This window comes from Panthera uncia, chromosome A2 (genome assembly GCF_023721935.1).
Source record: "Panthera uncia isolate 11264 chromosome A2, Puncia_PCG_1.0, whole genome shotgun sequence".
In the NCBI taxonomy this organism is placed as follows: domain Eukaryota; kingdom Metazoa; phylum Chordata; class Mammalia; order Carnivora; family Felidae; genus Panthera; species Panthera uncia.
In genome coordinates, this window is record NC_064816.1 from 19,483,670 (window position 1) to 19,504,976 (window position 21,307).

Below are 21,307 nucleotides of genomic sequence, written 5' to 3' on the forward strand. Positions count from 1 at the left end.
CAGTAAATTTCAGACACTGAGTGGAAGGGCTTATTTTGTTTTAAGGAACATATATTGGCTTGTTAGGCACCAAACAACTGTAGAAATACAGGGGTTCAGCAGCTGGAGGGGAATAGAAATAGGCTGAGGTACCTCCATCCTGACCCTTCCTTGGCCCCTTCTGCTCACCCTCCATACTCACAGTCTCACATACTCACATACTCACTAATTAAAAGAAGGATTTTCCCACATACTGAGGAAGGGCATGGAGGCAGAGAAGGCAAGACACAGGAAGCACCCTGAGCCCAGGAACCTTCCTCTGCGCTGTGTAAGCAGCTCTCCTTAGTGATGATGACAGGAAAGTCTTGTGGGTGGGCCAGACTAGAGGTCATCCTTTGGACAGGACAGATTCACGGGGGCTATGGTTTCCCCAAGGACAATCCCTGGTCAATCCCTGGCAGGAGGGAAATGGGTACATGTTTCCTCTTTACCCAACAAATTTGAGGCAACCTGGTCCCTGGGTCATAGTTGCCCTTGTGACATCATGGCTATCTCCTCCTCTCCCACCCTTCTTGCTTCTGCCAGGACCAATGGAGCAGCAACCAGAGGGGGTGTGAACACCTGAACTACTGCCCCAAACCATGGGCGGTAAATGCTGTGTAAGACAGCCAAACACCCCCTCCCTGGAGGTAGGGAGTTAGCCCATGGCAGAGGGAAGCACCAGATGACTTCAGAAGGACTCAGGAGGGGCACCTGGGTGGCTCAGTCAGTTAAGCGTCCCACCCTTGATTTGGGCTCAGGTCATAATCTCACAGTTGTGAGATTGAGCCCTGTGTTGGGCTTCATGCCATGGAGCCTGCTTGGGATTCTCTCTCTCCCGCTCTCTGCCCCTCCCCCACTCATGCTCCCTCTCTCCCTCTCTCACATTAAATAAATAAACTTTTTTTAAAAATCTTAAAAAAAAAAAAAAAGACTCAGAAAGAATGGGGAAGTAGGCCTGTGAGGACTTTGCACAGAGACTGGTCCTCACTCATGCTTTCTCTCTATATTCTGATTGCAGAAGTCTGGTCCAAATAAGGATGCACTAGAGACTGAGAAGCTGAAGGTAGGTGGAGCCTAGGAGCATGAGAGAACCACAGTTCATTGACCATCTGAGCACAGAGTTCTTGAAAGTGAAGGATCCATCTCTGGTCCCACAGCTGAGAAGTCAGTTCAGTGTTGCTCTCCTGTCCCCATAAATTCCCTCCCTATTCTGAGTGAGCTATGTTAAGTATGAAGAGACAGCAGAGAGGTGAGGAATCAGGATGCGGACAGGCCACTGGAAGGTGGGGCACAGTAGTGGGAACTGGAAATCCAGAGAAAGTAAAGCCTGGGTTTAGAAGGATATAGGGGTGACTGAAAGGTAGTGGAAATCAAAAGAAGTGAGGTAAAGGAAAGCCCTCAAGGGGCTATGGGTTGGCATGAGGCATCAGGAGGCAGCATCATAGGCTGGAATTTGGGTTGAGATGTAGGCCATAAATGCAGAGGTTCATCCTCAGAGGACCTTTTGGTTCCTCATATTCATGGCAGGTCTTCTGGATCAGAAATTGTTTCCACAGAACCTGTGAAGATCACAGGGCAAGCATATCCCCATTTTGTAGATGAGGACACTATGACTCAGAAGATGACCAATACGTCTATGGCCACAGGTAAGGTAGAAGTAGAGACAAAACCCCACCCAGGACTCCTGGGTCCTCAGAACCACCAGGGGAAAGGCTAGTTACGAAAGAAGATCAGAGCTCCTTCGTGGCAGACACCAGACTTGTTGTTCATAACAAATTCATGTGGAGTCCTCTGCTTTGCTTGGTTAGAGGCTTTGTCAAAAACGCCACAGAGCAAGAATCAAGGCAGCTGAGAAGATCCAGGCCTGGTGGCGTGGCACCCTGGTACGTCGCACCCTGCTGGTGGCAGCCCTCAGGGCCTGGATGATTCAGCTCTGGTGGAGAACACTTTTGTGGAGGCGGGTTCTTAAGCAGCGGCGGGACCTGTTGAAGATCTATGTAATCCAGGAGGAGGCGGCAGTCAAGCTCCAGTCCTGGGTTCGCATGTGGCAGTGCCATCGACGTTACTGCCGAATATGCAATGCTGTCTGCATCCTTCAGGCCCCAAAGAGCTATTTTGCCTTCCAGACCAGTGATATTCTACAGGCACAATATGAAGTCACTCCCAACCAGCCGGAGTTCCATATTGAAATCCTATCAGTCTAAAAGTACCAGAGGGTGGAGAACTACTCCACTGCCCCCCAATAAATGTCTGACCAGGTTTTGTGTGTCTCAGTGACTCCTACACCATGAAGACCCCAAGGCCTCCACCTTCTGGCTCTGTCCAAATCAGAAACTGCTACCTGAGGCTGTTCTCACACATCAAGAGCCAAGTGTACCATTCCATAGCCCTGGCACCATTATCTCCTGATCTTGCAATTGGGAGCAGTTAGGCTTTATATTCCCAAAGACTCCAGGCACCTCTTCTTAATGAGAGTTGCCTTTGAATCCATGCTCTGTTAGCCTGCCATCATGAGCCAGCTGGGGCTTGCACCCATTGGCTATCTATTTGGCAAGCCCCTAGACAGAAGTCAAACACTTTGCTGGCTCTTGAGAGCAGTACAGCCCATAGGATGCACAGGAGGCTGACCTTAGTGGTGACTAGGCACAAGGTTTTTCAAGTTTTGTGCTAATTTGGATGCTGTTTTCTTTGGGAAATAGCAGGTATCATGATCTTAAGGAACCTCAGCTCTGCTTCCATCCTCAGGACCAGCTTCTCCAGGGTGCTGAAACACAAATAGGGCTCCCACTGGTATCACTGCCACCCTATGTGTGACACCATTCTTAGTAACTTCAGTATTAACTTAGATGATGCTCCAAGCCCCTTGCCTCTTACCTCCAGTGATTTTGACTTCCATTTTACCTGAATCACCCACTCCTATAATTGCACCAGAGATTGTTGCTTTTCAAGCTGCCTTTAAGGAATGGCCTTAAAAAAAAAAAAAAGTGTCCAATCCATCATATACTAATTCTTTTGTAAAACAATAAAAATGAATTATGGGAAAAAACAAGTAGAAAAGGTATACAGAATATAAGGCTTACTTTTGTTAGGCTGGACACACATAAAATTTCTGTTTCAATTTGCTATACAAATTTCTAAGTGCTTAATCTCAATCTTTGTACTTAATCTCAGTGGTAGCAAATGCTCACCATAGTTTGGGTGGCGTTGTCCTGGTCCTTGTCATAACTGACCACAGCAACACAAATACTGATTTTAATAATCTTGGTCTCTAACTTTTGCTTTCTATGCTTTAGGGCAGAAGTCAGAAAACTATGGCTTGCAGTTGAGTGGTTGTGATTGTGACATCAATCCTAAAATACTATCTGGTCCTTTACAGAAAAAGTTTGTCAACCTCTGTGTTAGAGTCGCTGCTTCTTATGCATTGATCCAAATGTTTCTTCAGTCCTAATAAGGACTTCCCAAAGATTGACCTTACCAGTATTGTACTACCCTTTTCCCCAGCTCAGATTCCATTCTCTGTCGAGGATTCTCTTACAATTTTACCACTGTTGGCCCTCTCTCTCCACCTTTGTGTGAACCCAACCTTTCACCTACTTCATCCACAAGAAAAGCTGAATTTCCGTGAAGAAAAACAAATCACCATATTGCGTGGTTTGGGTTTATCTTCAAGACCACAGATGGACAGACTTGCTTCTCAAGACACTTCTCTGTAAATTTGTTTTTTGACCTGAAGATTTCACATCACTTCCTTTTTCCTCAAATGCGCTATTCTTCCTCTTTTCCTTTTGACCTCAAATGGTGATATCACTACACCCTTAACTGAGAAAATGGTAGCAGACTGGACTTCCGTCTCCCTACTGTCTCATCCTCCATCTCAGCTGGCCTTTTTTTTACCACACTCATTGCCTTCCTTGAGTTGAAGTGAATTATCTTTGCCCCATCCAATGCCACCCCTTCCACTTTGCTCTTCTGGTGCTCTTCGTTTCCTTTTGCCCACTGTCACCTCTTGCCTTTGCAATGATGTTGTTCTGTAATTTCATTTGTTTCTCTGAACTGGTTTCTTCCTTTTCACCAAATCATTTACATCAGCATAAGTATCCTCCACCATTAAAAAGTCCATTCTTGACTACCTCCTATCCAGTTCTCTGCATCTTCTTAGAGCAAAACATGTTGTCACTGTTTCCTCTCTCGCTTTTCCCATTCTCTCATAAATTCACTCCAATTGGTCTTTCCTTCCCCCCAACTCCATGGAAGCTACACTGGTCAAGGGTATTGATTGAGAGAGATTGTTTACAAAAATGACCAAAATTACTGTCCTCCTTGTATCCATGCACCTTTGCAATGTGACTTTGTAGCTCGATCAATAACAGACAGAGGCTACTTAACCTCCTCTTGTATCTAGGCCTCCCTGTGACTTTCTTTGGCCAATAGTATGCAGTAAAAGTGATATTGTGCTGGTTGCAAGCCTAGACTTTAAGAGGTCTTAAACAACCATCTCCCATGCGAACAAGGAGATTACCACTGTTGCATGAGACAACATATGGGACAGAGATGAGCTGTCTCTGATGAGGCCATCTTACATCACCAGCCCCCATCACACCTACCAACAGACCACATATTTTTAGCGAACCCAGTTGAGAACAGAAAAATCACCCAGATGATCCTAGCTCAGATTGTCACTCCACAGACCCGTGAGTTCTATAAATGGTTATTGTTTTGAGTCTCTATGTTTTGGTGGTTGGTTGAACAACAAAAACTAACACCATCTAAAATCACCAACTAACTTGCTTACATGAAAATGGTGAATCCTCTGTTCTCTGCCTTCTCTCTGCATCAGACTACAAGTTGACCACTCTCTCTTACTTGAAACACTCTGTTTGGCTTCAGGAACATCACACTCTCCTGCTTTTTCTTCACTGGCTGCTTTTTCTTAATCTTATCAATGGCTTCTTCATTGATGAGCCTCTAACCTATGAGGGGCTCAATCATAAAAGTTCTTTTAGTCCCTCTTAATGTGTACTCCCAGATAATATCATCGACATGGTCTTAGCTATCTGCTATATTCTGATGCCATTCAAATCTACATCACCATCCCTGATAGCTCCTCTGAATTCCATACCCAACGTATGACTTCCCACTTAATGTCTTGCTTTGATGTCTAATAGGTTTTTTCAAACATAATGTGGCAGACAGGACCCCCACACTTCATGATTTTATCCAAAATTGCTTCTCCTTGTGCCTTGACCATTCACCACATCTGTTTGATTGAAATTCTCTTCTGAACCCTCCCTTTTACTTATCTCTATCCATCCCCATTCACATCAGTCCATCAGCAAATGCAGTCAGCTGCAGCTCTGCAATATAGTAATATCTACAATACAGTAGATAGTAGGATTGGAGAAACTGGATCTTATGTAGATTGCTCTTGGGAATGTAAAATGGGGTAGCTGATGTGAAAATAGTTTGATGATCTCTCAAAAGTTAGGTGTAGAGTTACCATAAGACCCAGCAATTCCACTCTTAGGTATATATCCAAGAAAATTGAAAACACAAAAGCTTCCACAAAAATTTCATAGTAGAATAATAGCCAGAAAAGTGGATGCAACCCAAATGACTATTCAAACTGTGGTACATCCATACAATGCACCACTGCTCAGCAGTAAAAAGGAACAAACTACGGATACATGGAACAATTTATATGGGTCTCAAACTAACCAATTCAGGGTAAACCCCCTCTGTCTTTGTCCTCTACATCCAGAAAGCCACAATCCTCTGCCTTAATCATTCGAAGCCAGGCATTAGACATCTATATAGCTTAGAAACCACAGAAATGACTCAAACCAGACAATCTTAACCTGTTTACCCTATCCTTCTTGCCTTTCCCACTCTGACAGAGGCCATGGGAGAAGCTCTTTTCTTACTCCTGCTTTCTGCCACCTGACTAAAACCTGATGCTTCCCTGTGATCCTGTGTGACATGCAGTAACCTCTGCTTTGGGACCTGTGAGTATAAGTTTGGGGAGCTAATAAGTAACAAAAATACAAAGGAAAGAATAAATCTCACTGGAAGATAAATATATAGTAAAGTTAGTGGATTAATTGCTTACAAAGTTTGTATGTCAAAACTACAATTTGAGATCACCTGTCAGAATGGCTAGAATCTAAAAATGAGAAATAACAAGTGTTAGCAAGGATACAGAGGAAAAGGTTGTGGGAATGTAAATTGGTACAGACATTTTGGGAAAGCAATATGGAGGTTACTCAAAAAACTAAAAATAGGGGGTACCTTGGTGACTCAGTCGGTTAAGCATCCAACTTCAGCTCAGGTCGTGATCTCACAGTTCATGGGTTCAAGCCCTGCGTCGGGCTATGTTCTGACAGCTCAGAGCCTGGAGCCTACTTCAGATTCTGTGACTCCCTCTCTCTCTCTGTGCCCCTCCCCAACTTTCCCTCTGTTTCTCTCTCTCAAAATAAATAAACATTAAAAAATTAAAAATAGAAATACCATATGATCTAGTAATTCCACTACTGGGCATTTACCCGAAGAAAAGAAAAAACTAATTCAAAAAGACATCTGCACTTGTATGTTTATTGTAGCATTATTTACAATAACCAAGATCTGGGGGCACCTGGGTGGCTCAGTCAGTTAAGCATCCAACTCTTGATTTCAGCTCAGGTCATTATCTCACGGTTCATGAGATTGAGCCCTGCATCAGGCTCCATCCTGAGAGCACAGAGCCTGCTTGGGATTCTCCTTCTCCCTGCTCATGTGTGTGCATGCTCTCTCAAAATAAATAAACTTAAAAAAAATAACCAAGATCTGGTAACAATTCAAGTGTCTATTGATAGACAAATGGATAAAGAATATGTGACTTTATATGTATATAATTGAATACTACTCAGGCATAAAAATAAATGATATCTTGCCATTTGCAATAACATGGATAAACCTAGAGAGTGTTATACTAAGTTAAATAAGTCAGAGAAAGACAAACTCCATATGGTTTTATTTATATGTGGAATCTAAGAAACAAAATAAATGAATAAACAAATGAACCAAACAAAAAATCAGGCCTATAAATGTAAAGAGTAAACTGATGTTGCCAGAGGGGAGAGGGTGGAGGATGGGCAAGATCAATGAAGGGGAGTGGGAGATACAGGCTTCCAGTTATAGAATGAATAAGTCATGGGAGTAAAAGGTACAGCATAGGGAATATAGTCAATGGTATTGTGATAGCATTGCATGGTGTTAGATGGTAGCTACACTTGTGGTGAGCATAGCATAATGTATAGAGTTGTTGAATAACTATGTTGTATACCTGGAACTAATGCAACATTGTGTGTCAACTACACTTAAATATAAAATAATAAAATAAAGCTAGTATGAAGGTTAAAAGACAAAAATAATAAAAATAACTATGATTACAATAATTAGTTAGGGGATACACAAACAAAAAGATGTAAAATATGAGATAAAAAGGTGTAAAATGTGACATTGAAAACATAAAACATATTGGGAAGAGTAATGTTGAGCTTTAGAATGGGCTCAAACTTAAGTTGATATCAGCTTAAAAATAGATCGTTATAGGTATAAATTGTTATATGTATGCCTCATGGTAGCCACAAAGCAAAAAGCTATAATAAATACCCATAAAATAAAGAGTAATAAGCATACCACTAAAGAAAGTCATCAAACCACCAAGGAAGAGAGCAAGAAAAGAAGAAAAGAACAGAGAGGAACTACAAAAACAACCAAAAAACAACAGAATAGTAATGAGCACATATGTTTCAATAATTACTTTAAATGTGAATGGAATAAATTCTTCAATTAAAGGACATAGAGCGGCTGAATGGATTTTAAAAAGACCCATCTATATGCTGCTTGTGAGAGATACACTTCAGATATAAAGACACACACAGACTGAAAGTGAAGGGATAGAAAAAGATACTCCATGCAAATGGAAACCAAAAGAAAGCTGGAGTAGCAATACTTATATCAGACAAAATAGACTTTAAGATAAACATCGTAGTAAGAAACAGAGAAGGGTGTTACATAATGATAAAAAGTCAATCTAACAAGAGGATATAACATTTGTAAATATTTATGCACCCAACATAAGAGTATCAAAATATATAAAGCAAATATTAACAGACCTAAAGGAAAAATTGACAGTGTTACAATGCTAGTAGGGAACTTTAACACCCTCACATCAATGGATAGATAATTCAGCCAGAAAATCAGTAAGAAAACAATCATCTTAAATGACATGTTAGACCAGATGGAATTAACAAATGCACAGAACATTCCATCCAAAAGAAAAAGAATACATGTTCGAAATTACCCAGTCAGAGGAAGACAAATATCATACGACTTCACTCATATGAGGACTTTAAGACACAAACAGATGAACACAAGGGAAGGGAAACAAAAATAATATAAAAAGGAGGGGGACAAAACATAAGAGACTCTTAAATATGGAGAACAGAGGTTTACTAGAGGAGTTGTGGGAGGGGGGATGGGTTAAATGGGTAAGGGGCATTAAGGAATCTACTCTTGAAATCATTGTTGCACTATATGCTAACTAACTTGGATTTAAAATTAAAAAATTAAATTTAAAAAAAAGAATACATGTTTTCAAGTGCACATGGAACATTTTCCAAGATAGATCATATGTTATGTTACAGAACAGAATGTAAGAGGATTGAAATAATATCAAGCATCTTTTCTGACTACAATAGAAATGTAATTCTTCATTACATGAAGAAAACTGGAAAATTCACAAATATGTGGATATTAAACCACATGCTACTATAAAACCAGTGGGCCAAAGAAGAAATCAAAAGGAGAAATAAATACCTTGAGACAAACAGAAATGGAAATATAACATACCAAAATATATGGGATGCAGCAAAAGTAATTCCAAGAAGGAAGTTCATAGTGATAAATGCCTACCTCAAGAAACAAGAAAAGTATGAAATAAAGAGCCTACAGCTCAAGGAAGTAGAAAAAGAAGAGCAAAAGAAGCCCAAAGTTAATAGAAGGAAGGAAATAACAGATCAGAACAGAAATAATGAAATAGAGACTAAAAAGACAATAGAAAGTATCAGTGAAACCAAATGCTGGTTCTTTGAAAAGATAAACAAAATTGATAAGCTTTACCTAGACTCACCAAGGAAAAAAGCAAAGAGTCAAATAAAATCAGGAATGAAAGAGATGTTACAACTGATGCCACAGAAATACAAAGGATCATAAGAAACCACTTTGAACAATTAAACACCAACAAATTGGACTACCTAGAAGAAATGGATAAATTCCTGGAAACATATAACCTACCAAGACTGAACTCTGATGAAATAGAAAATCTGTATAGACTGATTATTAGCAGAGATTTAATTCATAATCAAAAACCTTTGATTTTTGGTTTCACCAAAATTCAGTGAATTTCACTGGTGAATTCTACCGAACATTCAAAAAAGGATTAATGTCAATCCTTCTTGGGGCACCTGGGTGGCTCGGTCGGTTAAGTGTCTGACTCTTGGTTTCAGCTCAGGTCATGAGCTCATGGTTTATGGATTTGAGCCCTGCATTGGGCTCTGCACTGACAGCACAAAGCCTGTTTGGGATTTCTCTCTCACTCTCTTTCTGCCCCTCCCTGGCTAGCTCTCTCTCTCAAAAAATAAATAAACATTTAAAAACGTTTTTAAAAATACCAATTCTTCTCAAATTATTCCAAAAAATAAAAGAGGAAGGAACTCTTCCAAACTCATTTTACAAAGCCAGGATTACCCTGATACCAAAGCCAGACAAGGATGCCATAAGAAAAGAAAATTACAGGCCAGGATCCCTGATAAACGCAAATGCAAAAGTCCTCAGCAAAATATTAGCAAACTGAATTCAATAATACATTGAAAGTATCATACACCATGATCAAGTGGTATTTATTCCAGGGATACAAGGATGGTTCAAAATCCACAAATCAACCAATGTGATACACCACATTAACAAAAAGAAAAGTAAAAATCATGATCATCTCAGCCGACGTTGAAAAAAATGTGACAAAACTCAACATTCGTTTATGTTAAAAACTCTCAACAGAGAAGGGTATAGAGGAAATGTACCTCAACATAATAAAGGCCATATATGCCAAGCACACAGCTAACATCATACTTAGTAGTAAAAAGCTAAAAGCTTTTCCTCTAAGATCAGGAACAAGAGAATGATGACCAGTCTTGCCACTTTTATTCTACATAGTATTGGAAGTCCTAGCTAGAGCAATTAGGCAAGAAAAAGAAATAAAAGGCATCCAAATTGGAAATGAAGAAGTAAAACTACCACTATTTGAAGATAGCATGATACCATATTAGAAAACCCTAAAGACTCCATCAAAACACTGTTAGAACTAATAAATATAGTAAAGTTGCAGAATACAAAATCAATACACAAAAAGCTGTCACTTTTCTTTACACTTATAATGAACTGTCAGAGAAATTAAGAAAACAATTCCATTTATAATTGCATCAAAAAGAATAAAATACCTAGGAATACATTTAAACAAGGAGGCAAAAGACCTGTAAATTGAAAGCCACACAACATTAATGGAAGAAACTGAAGAAGACACAAATAAATGGAAATATATTTTATGCTCATGGATTGGAAGAATTAACATTGTTAAAATAGCCATACTACCCAAATCCATATACAAATTTCAATGCAATCCCTATCAAAAGTCCAGTGGGTTTTTTTTTCCACAGAAATAGAAAACAACTACCATAAAATGTGAATAGAACCTGTACAAAAGACCCTGACAAGCCAAAGCAGCCATGAGAAAGAAGAACAAAGCTGGAGGCATCACACTCCCTGATTTCAAACTATATTACAAATCTATAGTAATTAAAACAGTATGGTATGGACATTAAAAAAAGACACAAAGGTCAATGTACCATAATAGAGGTCTCAGAAATAAACTCATATAGTAATGGTCAATTAATTTACAACAAAGGAGTCAAGCATAAACAATGTGGAAAGGACAGTCTCTTCAATAAATAATGTTGGGAAAATTAGACAACCACATGCAAAAGAATGAAACTGGCCTATTATCTACATATTATGCACAAAAATTAACTCAAAGTGTATTAAAGACTTGAATGTAAAACCTGAAACTATAAAACTCCTAGAAGAAAACATTGGTGGTAATCTCCTTGACATTGGTCTTAGTGATGATTTTTTAAAATCTGACACCAAAAGCAAAAGCAACACAAGCAAAAATGAACAAGTGAGATTACATAAAACTAAAAGGCTTCTGCACAGCAAAGGAAAGCATCAACAAAATGAAAAGGCAACCTACTGAATAGAAGAAAATAGTTGCAAGTCATATATCTGATAAGGGGATAATATCCAAAATATACAAAGAACACATATAACTCAATAGCAAAACAATCCAATTTAAAAATGGGCCAGTCTGGGTGCATGGATGACTCAGTCATTAAGCATCTAACTTTGGCTCAGGTCATGATCTCACGGTTCATGAGTTCGAATCCCACATCAGGTGAGCTTGTGCTCCACTTCAGATGAGCACAAGCCCTGCTTTGGGTGAGCTCAAACCTCAGTGGGTAAACACAAGCCCCACTTCGGGTGAGCCTGCTTCTCTTTCTCTCTCTCTCCCTGTCTCTCTTTGTCCCTTCTGGGATTCTCTCTCTCTCTCTCTCTCTCTCTCTCTCTCTCTCTCTCTCTCTCTCTATCTCTCTCCCCCTTGCTCACTTGCGCCCTCTCTCTCAAAAAAATAATAATCAATTAATTAATTAAAATAAAAATGGGTAGATCTAAGACATTTTTTCAAAGAAAACACACAGTTAGCCAACAGGTACGTGAAAATATGTTCAACATCACTAGTCATCAGGGAAATGCAAATCAAAACCACAATGAGATATAACCTCACACCTGTTAGAATGGCTATGATTTTTTTTAAAAAGATAAGAAATAACAAGTTGATGACAGCACACCTGAGTGACTCAGTCGTTTAAGTGGCCAACTTCTGCTCAGGTCCATGATCTTGCAGTTCGTCGGTTCCAACCCCACGTTAAGCTCTGTGCTGACAGCTCAAAGCCTGGAGCCTGCTTCAGATTCTGTGTCTTCCTCTCACTCTCTGACCCTCTCCCGCTCATGCTCTGTCTCTCTCTCTCTCAAAAAAATGAATAAACATTAAAAATTTAAAAAAAAAAAACAAGTTGATCAGGATGTGGAGAAAAGGGAACGCTCGTGCACTGTTGTGACAGGTAAATTGGTGCTGAAACTATGGAAAACAGTAAAAATAGAACTACCATACGATCTAGCAATTCCACTTCTGGGTATTTATGTGAACAAAACAAAAAAACTAATTTGAAAAGATAACCTGCACCCCCATGTTCATTGCAGCAATAGCCAAGATATGGAAACAACCTAAGTGTCCATCGATGGATGAATGGATAAAGAAATTGTGGTTTGTACATACAATGGAATGTTAACCATTTTATGGAATACCCATAAAAAATAATGAAATTTTGCTATTTATGATACCATGGATGAAACTCAAGGGTATTTTACTAAGTGAAATAAGCCAGACAGAGAAAGACAAATACCATATGATTTCTCTTATATGAAATCTAAAAAAAACCAAAAACTGGAAACAACAAAACAAACTCATAGATACAGAGAACAGATTGGTGGTTGTAAAAGGCAGTTTTTTTTTTTTTTAAGTTTCTTTGTTTTGAGAGAGAGAATGGGAGAGAGGCAGAGAAAGAAGGAAAGAGAGAATCCCAAGCAGGCTCCACACTGTCAGAGCAGAGCCTGATGTGGGGCTTGATCCCATGAACCAAGAGAACCTGAGCCAAAGTCAAGAGCCTAATGCTCAACTGACTAAGCTACCCAGGTGCGTCTGTTTTGTTTTCAGGAAAAAAACAAAAAAACAAAAACCTTACCATATGACCTAGCAATTCCACTTCTAGGTATATATCCAAGAGAATTGAAAATGTATGAGCATTGTATATGCTCATACAAAAACTTGCACTTCAATATTTATAGGTATATTATTCATAATACTAAAAAAGTAGAAACAACTCAAGTGCTAATTAACTGATGAGTGGATTAAAAATGTAGTATATACATGCAATGGAATATTATTTAGCCATAGAAAATAAGGACATACTGACATGCTACAAACATGAATGGACCCTGAAAACATTGTACTAAGCAAAAGAAGCCAGACACAAAAAGCCATTTATTGTGTGATTCAAACCGTATGAAATATCCAGAATAGGCAAATCTATAAAGACATAAAGAAGTTCAGTGGTTACCAGAGGTTGGGGTAGGGAAGAATGGAGATTAACTGCTAATGGGTATGGGGCTTATTTGGGGGTTATGAAAATGTTCTAGAATCAGATAGTGGTGATAGTTGCACAACTTTGTGAATATGCTTAAAAACTACTGGGTTGTACAGTTTTAAATAGTGAACTTTGTAGAATGTAAATTATATCAAAAGAGAGAGAGAGAGACCTTTACAGGGGCTCCTGGCTGGCTCAATTGGTGGAGCATGAGATTCTTGATCTCAGGGTTGTGAGTTCTCAAGTCCCACATTGAGTATAAACATCACTTAAAATCTTAAAAAGACCTTTACAGAAAAATTTTTAAAAACTTTACAGAAATATATAGAAGAATTATTTTTTGAAAGACGTAAAAGGATTCTTGTCAAAGGAAGGGATAGTCCATCGTCTTAGAAGGAGTATCAGAAGATAGCTTTTCTTCCCCCTAAAAAAAAAATCCTAGCAGGATTTTTTTAGGGGATTGACACTATGAAATGCTTGATGGAAACTTCTGTCTTCTGTCTTCTGCCTTGAATAGTTTGTCACATTGGAAATATCTGAATTTGTAAGTTTTGTTTAAAGTTTGTGTATGAATCTACCTGGTCTTGATGCCTTATTTATGGTGGATCTTCAGTAACCTTCTGAATTTATCAAGTTTTACATATTTTCTCCAATTAATTTTCGTAATTTACATTTTGTTAGGAAAGCATTTCCTCTTAGTTTTCAAATTTGTTATGATGACATTCTCTTACATTTATTTAATTCTCTTTGTGATTATTTTGCCTTTTTCATTCCATTTTTGTTCTCTTTCTCCCTCACTCAGGTTCATGGAGTATTTATCTTTAATATTGGTCCTTTCAAAAATACCACATTTTCAGTTTACTTTCCACCACCTATTTTTGTTTTCTATTTAATTTAAATTTTTACCCTTATTTTACTGCTTTTTAGATTCATCTGTTCTTTCTCTTTCTAGTTTCCTATGGTGTATTGAGGTACTGAAACCTGAGTCAAGGGGAGACAGGAAATGCTAAGTCTCAGAAGACACTAGAGAGCTCCACAGAGATACACTGCCATGGTCCTTCCTGCTCCCCTGTGTGACTGAAAATGAGGAAGGATGTGGGCGGGCCTCACTGGAGGACCCCTGGTATCAAATGGCCCTCACGCACCCTATCTTTCCACTCTGAGCTCTGGTACATCTCTGACAGGAGGGAAGTAGACAGGTAAGGTAGTACAAGTTCCCATGGAGCTTGTTTCTGAGGAAGACTCAACTCTGTGGCAGATATCTTAATCCTGATGTCATAATGCAGTTGGGAACTCATAACTGTCCCCCTCATTTTATTCATGCCAGACTTTGGGAAGTAGAGAAATCAAGGCTAATGAACCATCTAGAGATAAGCCATGGGGCTCAGATTTTGTGTAAGAGACATGGCCAGATTTACTAGGCAAACTAGGAGTGGGTGGGAATCACCTAGGACTTCACAGGTCTTGGGAAAAGAAGGGATGCTGAAGCAGGGGGTATCTTTGTACAGAGCCATAGAGAGAAACAGCAGTCTTAACTCATCCATTCATTTCCGATTCAATTCTGATGACAGACTCACGGCAATTTAATTGTACTTGTAATTGAAGATGTTGAAGAAAGAACCGAATGGAAGAAGACGGAGAAGCAGAAACTCAAGGTGAGTAAAATTTCCATGTAGCTAAGAGATATCCAGAACATTTATATTTATGTCATAAGCGTGTGGAATTGTGCTCCTTATGGATCCTGAGTCTAAAATAATCAAGAGTCAGCTCAATATTGGCCCATTTTTCCTCCACTCCCTTCTCAGCATGGGCTCTCTGGGTATCAGTCTGACTGTGACATGAAGAGTGAATGGGGAGAATGAAAGCCATCAAGAAATGAATGGGGCTGGGAGGTGATAATGTGAGGACTCTGAATTAGAGAGTACAATGTTCAAAATATGGGAAGGCTGGAGTAGAAAGTGGGTTGAGGGTGCTGAAAACCGATCAGAGTACTGAAATACATTGTGGCAGAGGGAAATCAGCCAATGATGGTTTGGGACTAGAATTAGCAGAGAATACCAGACAAAGGCATTATGAGGCCAAACCTCCAAAACCCAATAACCATTGAAGATGTGGACCATGACTAACAAAGTCCCTCACATCCCTAATGCACCCTTCTAGCTGCTAATGGTTTTCCCCTTGATCTATACACCTGTGAGATAGTAGGGTGCTGTGACTCTGAGGGCAGAGTGATGTGCCCACAGTGGCAAAGAAGGGCTCACTATCCAGGTCTTCTGGCTCTTAGGCAGTGTCCTGCCAACTCCCCTTAACTCTCCAAAAAATGGTAACTGTTAAGAGAATCCAGGCCCCTTCCAGGAAGATCTTGGAATTTGATGGCAGGAAGTTCCCTGAGTGGTCTCTCTTATCTCCACTTAGAAAACTTTTAAAAAACAAACAAAAGCAGCTACAGAGATCCAGGCCTGGTGGCGTGGCACCCTGGTACGCCGGACATTGCTGCACGCAGCCCTCAGGGCCTGTATCATTCAGCGCTGGTGGAGGCTGACCTTGGATAGCCTGCTGCAGAAGAAGCGAAGGCAAGCCCTGGTCACCTATGCAAATACAGTGAGGGCCGTGGTCAAGATCCAGTCCTTGGTCCGTATGTGGCGTATCCACTGGCGATACCGTCAGGTGCTCAATGCCATCTATGTCATTCAGTGCCACTGGCAATGCCACAACTGCCATACCTGTGCTCTCCTCCGGGGCCACTGTGTAGTCACAGCCACTCACCTACAGTTCCACATTGAGATCATCAACCCCTAAAGGTTGGCAAGAAGGGGCACTGTGTCTCCTGTCCCCAGTAAAAGTTTAACCTGGTCTGGTATGTCTCATGTTCTCCTCCAGCTAATGGAAATGTTGGGTCTTAGGCCACGCTGCCTCCTTTTCTTCCTGGGAAAGAACTTCAGTAAGGTTTTCCCCTTGTGCCCATGGACCCTATTTTGGACTGACAATGACCATATGCTGTTTACTCAGTTGTTGAAACAGAAACTGAGGTCCTTGTCCATCCTGATATATGACAGAGCCAGAAGTCTCAGTTCCCATTCCCAGTACCCTTCCTTTCTTCCCCCGTGGGGATCTGAAAGATAGGTGGGCTGCATCTCACCGAAGACCCTGAGTACCTCTGCACATGAGAAGAGACTCTGAGACTCTTCTCTGTCAGCCTGGGATCAGGGGTTAACTGGGGTCTGGGTTACCTCAGACAAGGTATCTTTGACAAGCACCTAGAGAAAATGCCAACATTTGTCTGACTACTGGAAGCAGTGCAACGCAGCCTCAGGTGAAGACAGGAGGCTGGCCTTAGTGATAGGTGCAGCTAGGCATGTTGATGAGCAGCTGAGGGGGACTAACAGAGAATATGAGTTCATGGTACTCCAACTCTGTCTCCACAGCATCCTTACCCAAACTCCTCTCCTTAAGGGCTGTAGCAAACAGGGCTCTCTCTGATATTATCCCATCCCCACTCTTATCTCCACTCTCAGTGATTTTATCATTGGTCAGATTGTCCTATCAATCTCCTTGCTCTAATAAACCATTTTTGCTCCCCTCCTCAGCCACTCACTCCCATAGTCATACTAAAGCAGTGTAATTCAATGGGACTTTCTGTGATGATAGAAATGAACTGGATCTGTGCTATCCAACGTAGTAGCCACAAGCTACGTATGGTTGCAAAGTACTTGAAATGTGCCTGATGCAGCTAAAGAATTGAATCTTTGATTTGATTTTATTTTATTTAAATTAATTTAGGTTTAAATGGGCACATGTGGATAGTGGCTATTCTATTGGATGGTGTGACTGTAGACCTCACCAGTACAAATAATTGTTCTATTACCCAAATGGCTTTTTCTAGTGTTGCATTTTCTGATTATTCTTTCTTTCCAGTTCATCTTTCAAATACCCCCAATAGACTCTTCAGATATGATAAAGTCTTACAATCTATTGACCCTACCTTTTTATTTTTTACAGCCATCACCCCTGACATGTCCTTGCATCTTTCTTTACCCAGTTCAGATTCTGCGGTTATTATTGTAATCTCTGCTCTGCACAACTTGACTTCTCTTAGCCCTCTCTCTGCAAGCATGTGTGGGGTGAACTCAACCATCTACCTGCTCTGTGCCTGCAGAACAGCGAGCATGGCTGGAACAAAACAAACAACCCTGAGGCATGATCTATCTCAGTTAATATTCATGACTGCAGATGTCTACTGGACAAATTGCCCAAAAAATTTCTCTGCTATGCTTGCATTTCCATTTTCTGAGTTGAAAATCCATATCACCTCCTCTCCAAATGTCCAGTTCTACATCTTCTCCCCTTGAACTGGATGATGGTATATGTCACCACACACTCAACTGAAGAAATGGGAGCAGACTGGACCCCCATCTTCCTACCACCACATTCTCCCTTTTCCTTCCCTCTAAATACAAACTAAATACTGTGAAAATAATTCAGTAGACAATCCTAAAAGAACTCTGAAATGTGGAAAGAAGGTGGATCGGCTAGGAACCTCAAGATTTAAAAATGTACACCATGATGAATTCTCTTGGTTTTCTTTTTATCTATCATATGTCTCAGACTGGACACCAGAAATGTCTGCAATCCAGAACCACTAAGGGGTATAGAGGAAATAAAACAAAAACAAGAACAGCCTGCTCTCTATAGCCAAAGGAAGGGTAGCCTCACAGAAACTGTGCAGGGAGACCCATACCTCGTGGCAATGACAGGCTAAACTGCCTGCAGTAGTGACACTAGTACCCAGATGGATCAATCCGTCTCATGCTCCAAATCCACTGGTAGCAGCAGGCATGATCTGCCCACAGCAGCAGCAATAATGGAACCCAGGTTTATCTACCCTCTCCATACCCCACATCAGCCAGCAGCAGTGGCCCAAGCTATCCTCCGAAGCAGTAGCAGCAGAACCCACCACATTTCTTATCTGCTGATGGAAGCAGGCCTGATCTACCTTCCTGATGAAAGAGACTGAAGAAGATACAAATAAATGGAAACATTTTCCATGTTCATGGTTAAGAGGAGTTAATATTGTTAAGATGTCCATACTACCCAAAGTGATCTATGGATTCAGTTCAATCCCTATCATAATTCCTATGGCATTTTTCACAGAAATAGAAAAAAGAACCCAAAAATTTGTATCGAGCCACAAATGATCCTGAATAGTCAATGTAATCTTTAGAAAAAAAAAGAACAAAACTGAGAGGCATCACACTTCCTGGTTTCAACTAATGTTACAAAGCTATAGCAATAAGAACAATATGGTACTGCCATAAAAACAGACACACAGACCAATGAGACAGAATAGAGCACCCAGTAATAAACCCACACGTGTATGTCAATATTTGACAAGGGAGCCAGGAATACACAATGGGTAAAGACTAGTCTCTTCAATAAATGATGGGAAAACTGGATGTCCACATGCAAAAGAATGAAATTGAACCTTTAGTCTTGCACCATGTACAAAATAAACTGAAAATGGATTAAAGACCTAAACATAGACCTGAAACTGTAAACTTCTAGGAGGAAACATAGGAGAAAAACTGCTTGGCATTTTCTTGGCAGTGATTGGAAACATTTGAGAAGAATTGGCTTTAAATGGTTGGTAGAATTCACCAATAAAGTATGTGAACTTGACTTTACTGGGAGATTTTTTTTTTTATTGCTGCTTGAATCCACTTGCTATTGATCTGTTCACATTTTCTACTTCATCATGATTCAGTCTTGGTAGGTTGTATATTTCTAGGAACTTATCCATGTCTTCTAGGTTATTCAATTAGTTTGTGTATAGCTGTTCATAATAATATGATCCTCTGTATTTCTGTGGTATCAGGTGTAATACATACTCTTTCAATTATAATTTTATTTATTTGAATCCTCTCTCTTTTTTTTCTTGGTTAGTCTAGCTAAAGGTGTGTCAAAATTGTTTATCTTTTTAAAAAACAGCCCTTAGGTTAATTGAATTTTTCTATTTTACTATTTCTGCTCTAATGTTTATTATTTTTACTCACTTTGGGCTTAGTTTGTTCTTCTTTTTCTAGTTCCTTAAGATATAAAGTTGGGTTGTTTATTTGAAATCTTTTTTTTTAATGTAGGCATTCTCATTTTACACCTCCCTCTTAGAACAGCTTTTGCTGTATCCCATAAATTTTGGTATGTTGTTATTTTCATCTTTATTTGTCTCAAGGTACTTTCACTTCCATTTTTATTTCTTTTTTGACTCATTGATTGTTCAGAAGTGTATTGTTTAATTTCCAATTCCAAATTGTGCATTTTTCAATTTCCTCTTATTATTGATTTCTAATTTCATACCGTTGTGGTCAGAGGAGATACTTGGTACCATGTCAATCTTCTGAAATTTTCCAAGACTTTTTTTGAGACCCAATATATGATCTCTCCTGAGGAATGTCCCATGTGTGCTTGAGAAGAATGGTATTCTGGTGTCATTGGGTGGAATGCTGTGGATATGTCTGTTTAGTCCATTTAGTCTATAGTGTTATTCAATCCTATTATTTCCTCATTGTTTTTCTGTCTAGATAATCTATCCATTGTTGAAAGTGAGGTTTGAAGTCCACTACTATTATTGTATTGCTGTCTGTTTTTCCCCTCACTTCTGTTAAGATTTGCTCTAGGGGCACCTGGGTAGCTCAGTTGGTTAAGCGTCTGACTTTGGTTCAGGTCATGATCTTGTGGTTCGTGGGTTTGAATCCCTCGTTGGGCTCTGTGCTGACAGCTCAGGCTGGAACCTGCTTCAGATTCTGTGTTTCCCTCTCTCTGCTCCTCCCCAACTCACACTCTGCCTTTCTTTCTCAAAAATAAACAAACATTAAAGAATTGTGTAAAAAAATTTTGCTCTAAATATTTAGGTGCTCTGGTACATATCTATTTATAATTGTTATATCCTCTTGATGAATTGACTTCTTTATCACTATATAGTGACCTTTTTAATCTTGTGATTGATTTTGAATAAAAGTCTATTTCCTCTGGGGCACCTGGGTGGCTCAGTCGGTTAAGCGGCTGACTTCGGCTCAGGTCATGATCTCGTGGTCCGTGAGTTCGAGCCCCGCGTCGGGCTCTGTGCTGACAGCTCAGAGCCTGGATCCTGTTTCGGATTCTGTGTCTCCCTCTCTCTGACCCTCCCCCATTCATGCTCTGTCTCTCTCTGTCTCAAAAATAAATAAACGTTAAAAAAAATTTTTTTTTAAGTCTATTTCCTCTGATAAAAGGATAGCCAGCCCTGCTCGCTTTCTTTGGGTTATGATTTGCATGGAATATGTTTTTACATCTCTTCACTTTCAGCCTATGTGTGTTCTTAAAGCTTAAGTGAGTCTCCTGTAGGCAGCATGTTGTTTATCTTGCTTTTTAAAAATCTTTTCTATGTGCTTTTGAATGGAAAATTGAATTCATTTATGTATTTTAAATTTTTTAAATGTTTATCTTTGAGAGAGAGACAGAATGTGAGTGGGGGAGGGCAGAGGGAGAGGGAGACACAGAATCCGAAGTAGGCTCCAGGCTCTGAGCTGTCAGCACAGAGCCCAAAGCTGGACTTGAACCCACGAACCTTGAGATCATGACTTGAGCCGAAATTAAAAGTGGGTGGCTCAGTTGGTTAGCGTCTGAATCTTGATTTCGGCTCAGGTCATGATTTCACAGTTTTGTGAGTTCAAGCCCATGTCAGGCTCTGCACTGACCCTTCAGAGCCTTCTTGGGATTCTCTCTCTCTCTCTCTCTCTCTCTCTCTCTCTCCCTTTCCCCATATCCCACTCTGTCTCTCTCAAAATAAATAAACTTTTAAAAAGTAATTTAAAAAAAAGAGTTGGACACTTAACTGACCTGAGCCAAAATCAAGAGTAGAACATTTAACCAACTGAGCCACCCAGATGCCCCTCTAC

General features: G+C 39.9%; 1 protein-coding gene across 4 annotated transcripts; it reads left to right on the forward strand.

The window, feature by feature from the left end:
* The first annotated feature begins 495 nt into the window (after nucleotides 1-495).
* IQCF2 (IQ motif containing F2) lies at nucleotides 496-18,425 on the forward strand. 4 transcript variants are annotated; one of them, XR_007459861.1, is made up of 5 exons: nucleotides 496-668; nucleotides 1,040-1,084; nucleotides 5,916-6,023; nucleotides 14,948-15,031; nucleotides 17,376-18,425. XR_007459861.1 is itself a non-coding variant. In XM_049640581.1 (3 exons), exons 1-3 carry the CDS (start codon nucleotides 621-623, stop codon nucleotides 2,223-2,225), a joined length of 459 nt encoding a protein of 152 aa, XP_049496538.1. In that variant the 5' UTR covers nucleotides 523-620; the 3' UTR covers nucleotides 2,226-2,280. The 4 variants fall into 4 exon arrangements, 3 of the variants coding, with proteins under 3 accessions (XP_049496538.1, XP_049496536.1, XP_049496537.1); XM_049640581.1 differs by lacking the exons at nucleotides 5,916-6,023; nucleotides 14,948-15,031; nucleotides 17,376-18,425 and adding an exon at nucleotides 1,830-2,280 and having other exon boundaries at nucleotides 523-638; XM_049640579.1 differs by lacking the exons at nucleotides 5,916-6,023; nucleotides 14,948-15,031; nucleotides 17,376-18,425 and adding an exon at nucleotides 1,830-2,280 and having other exon boundaries at nucleotides 526-668.
* The last annotated feature ends 2,882 nt before the right edge of the window (nucleotides 18,426-21,307 follow it).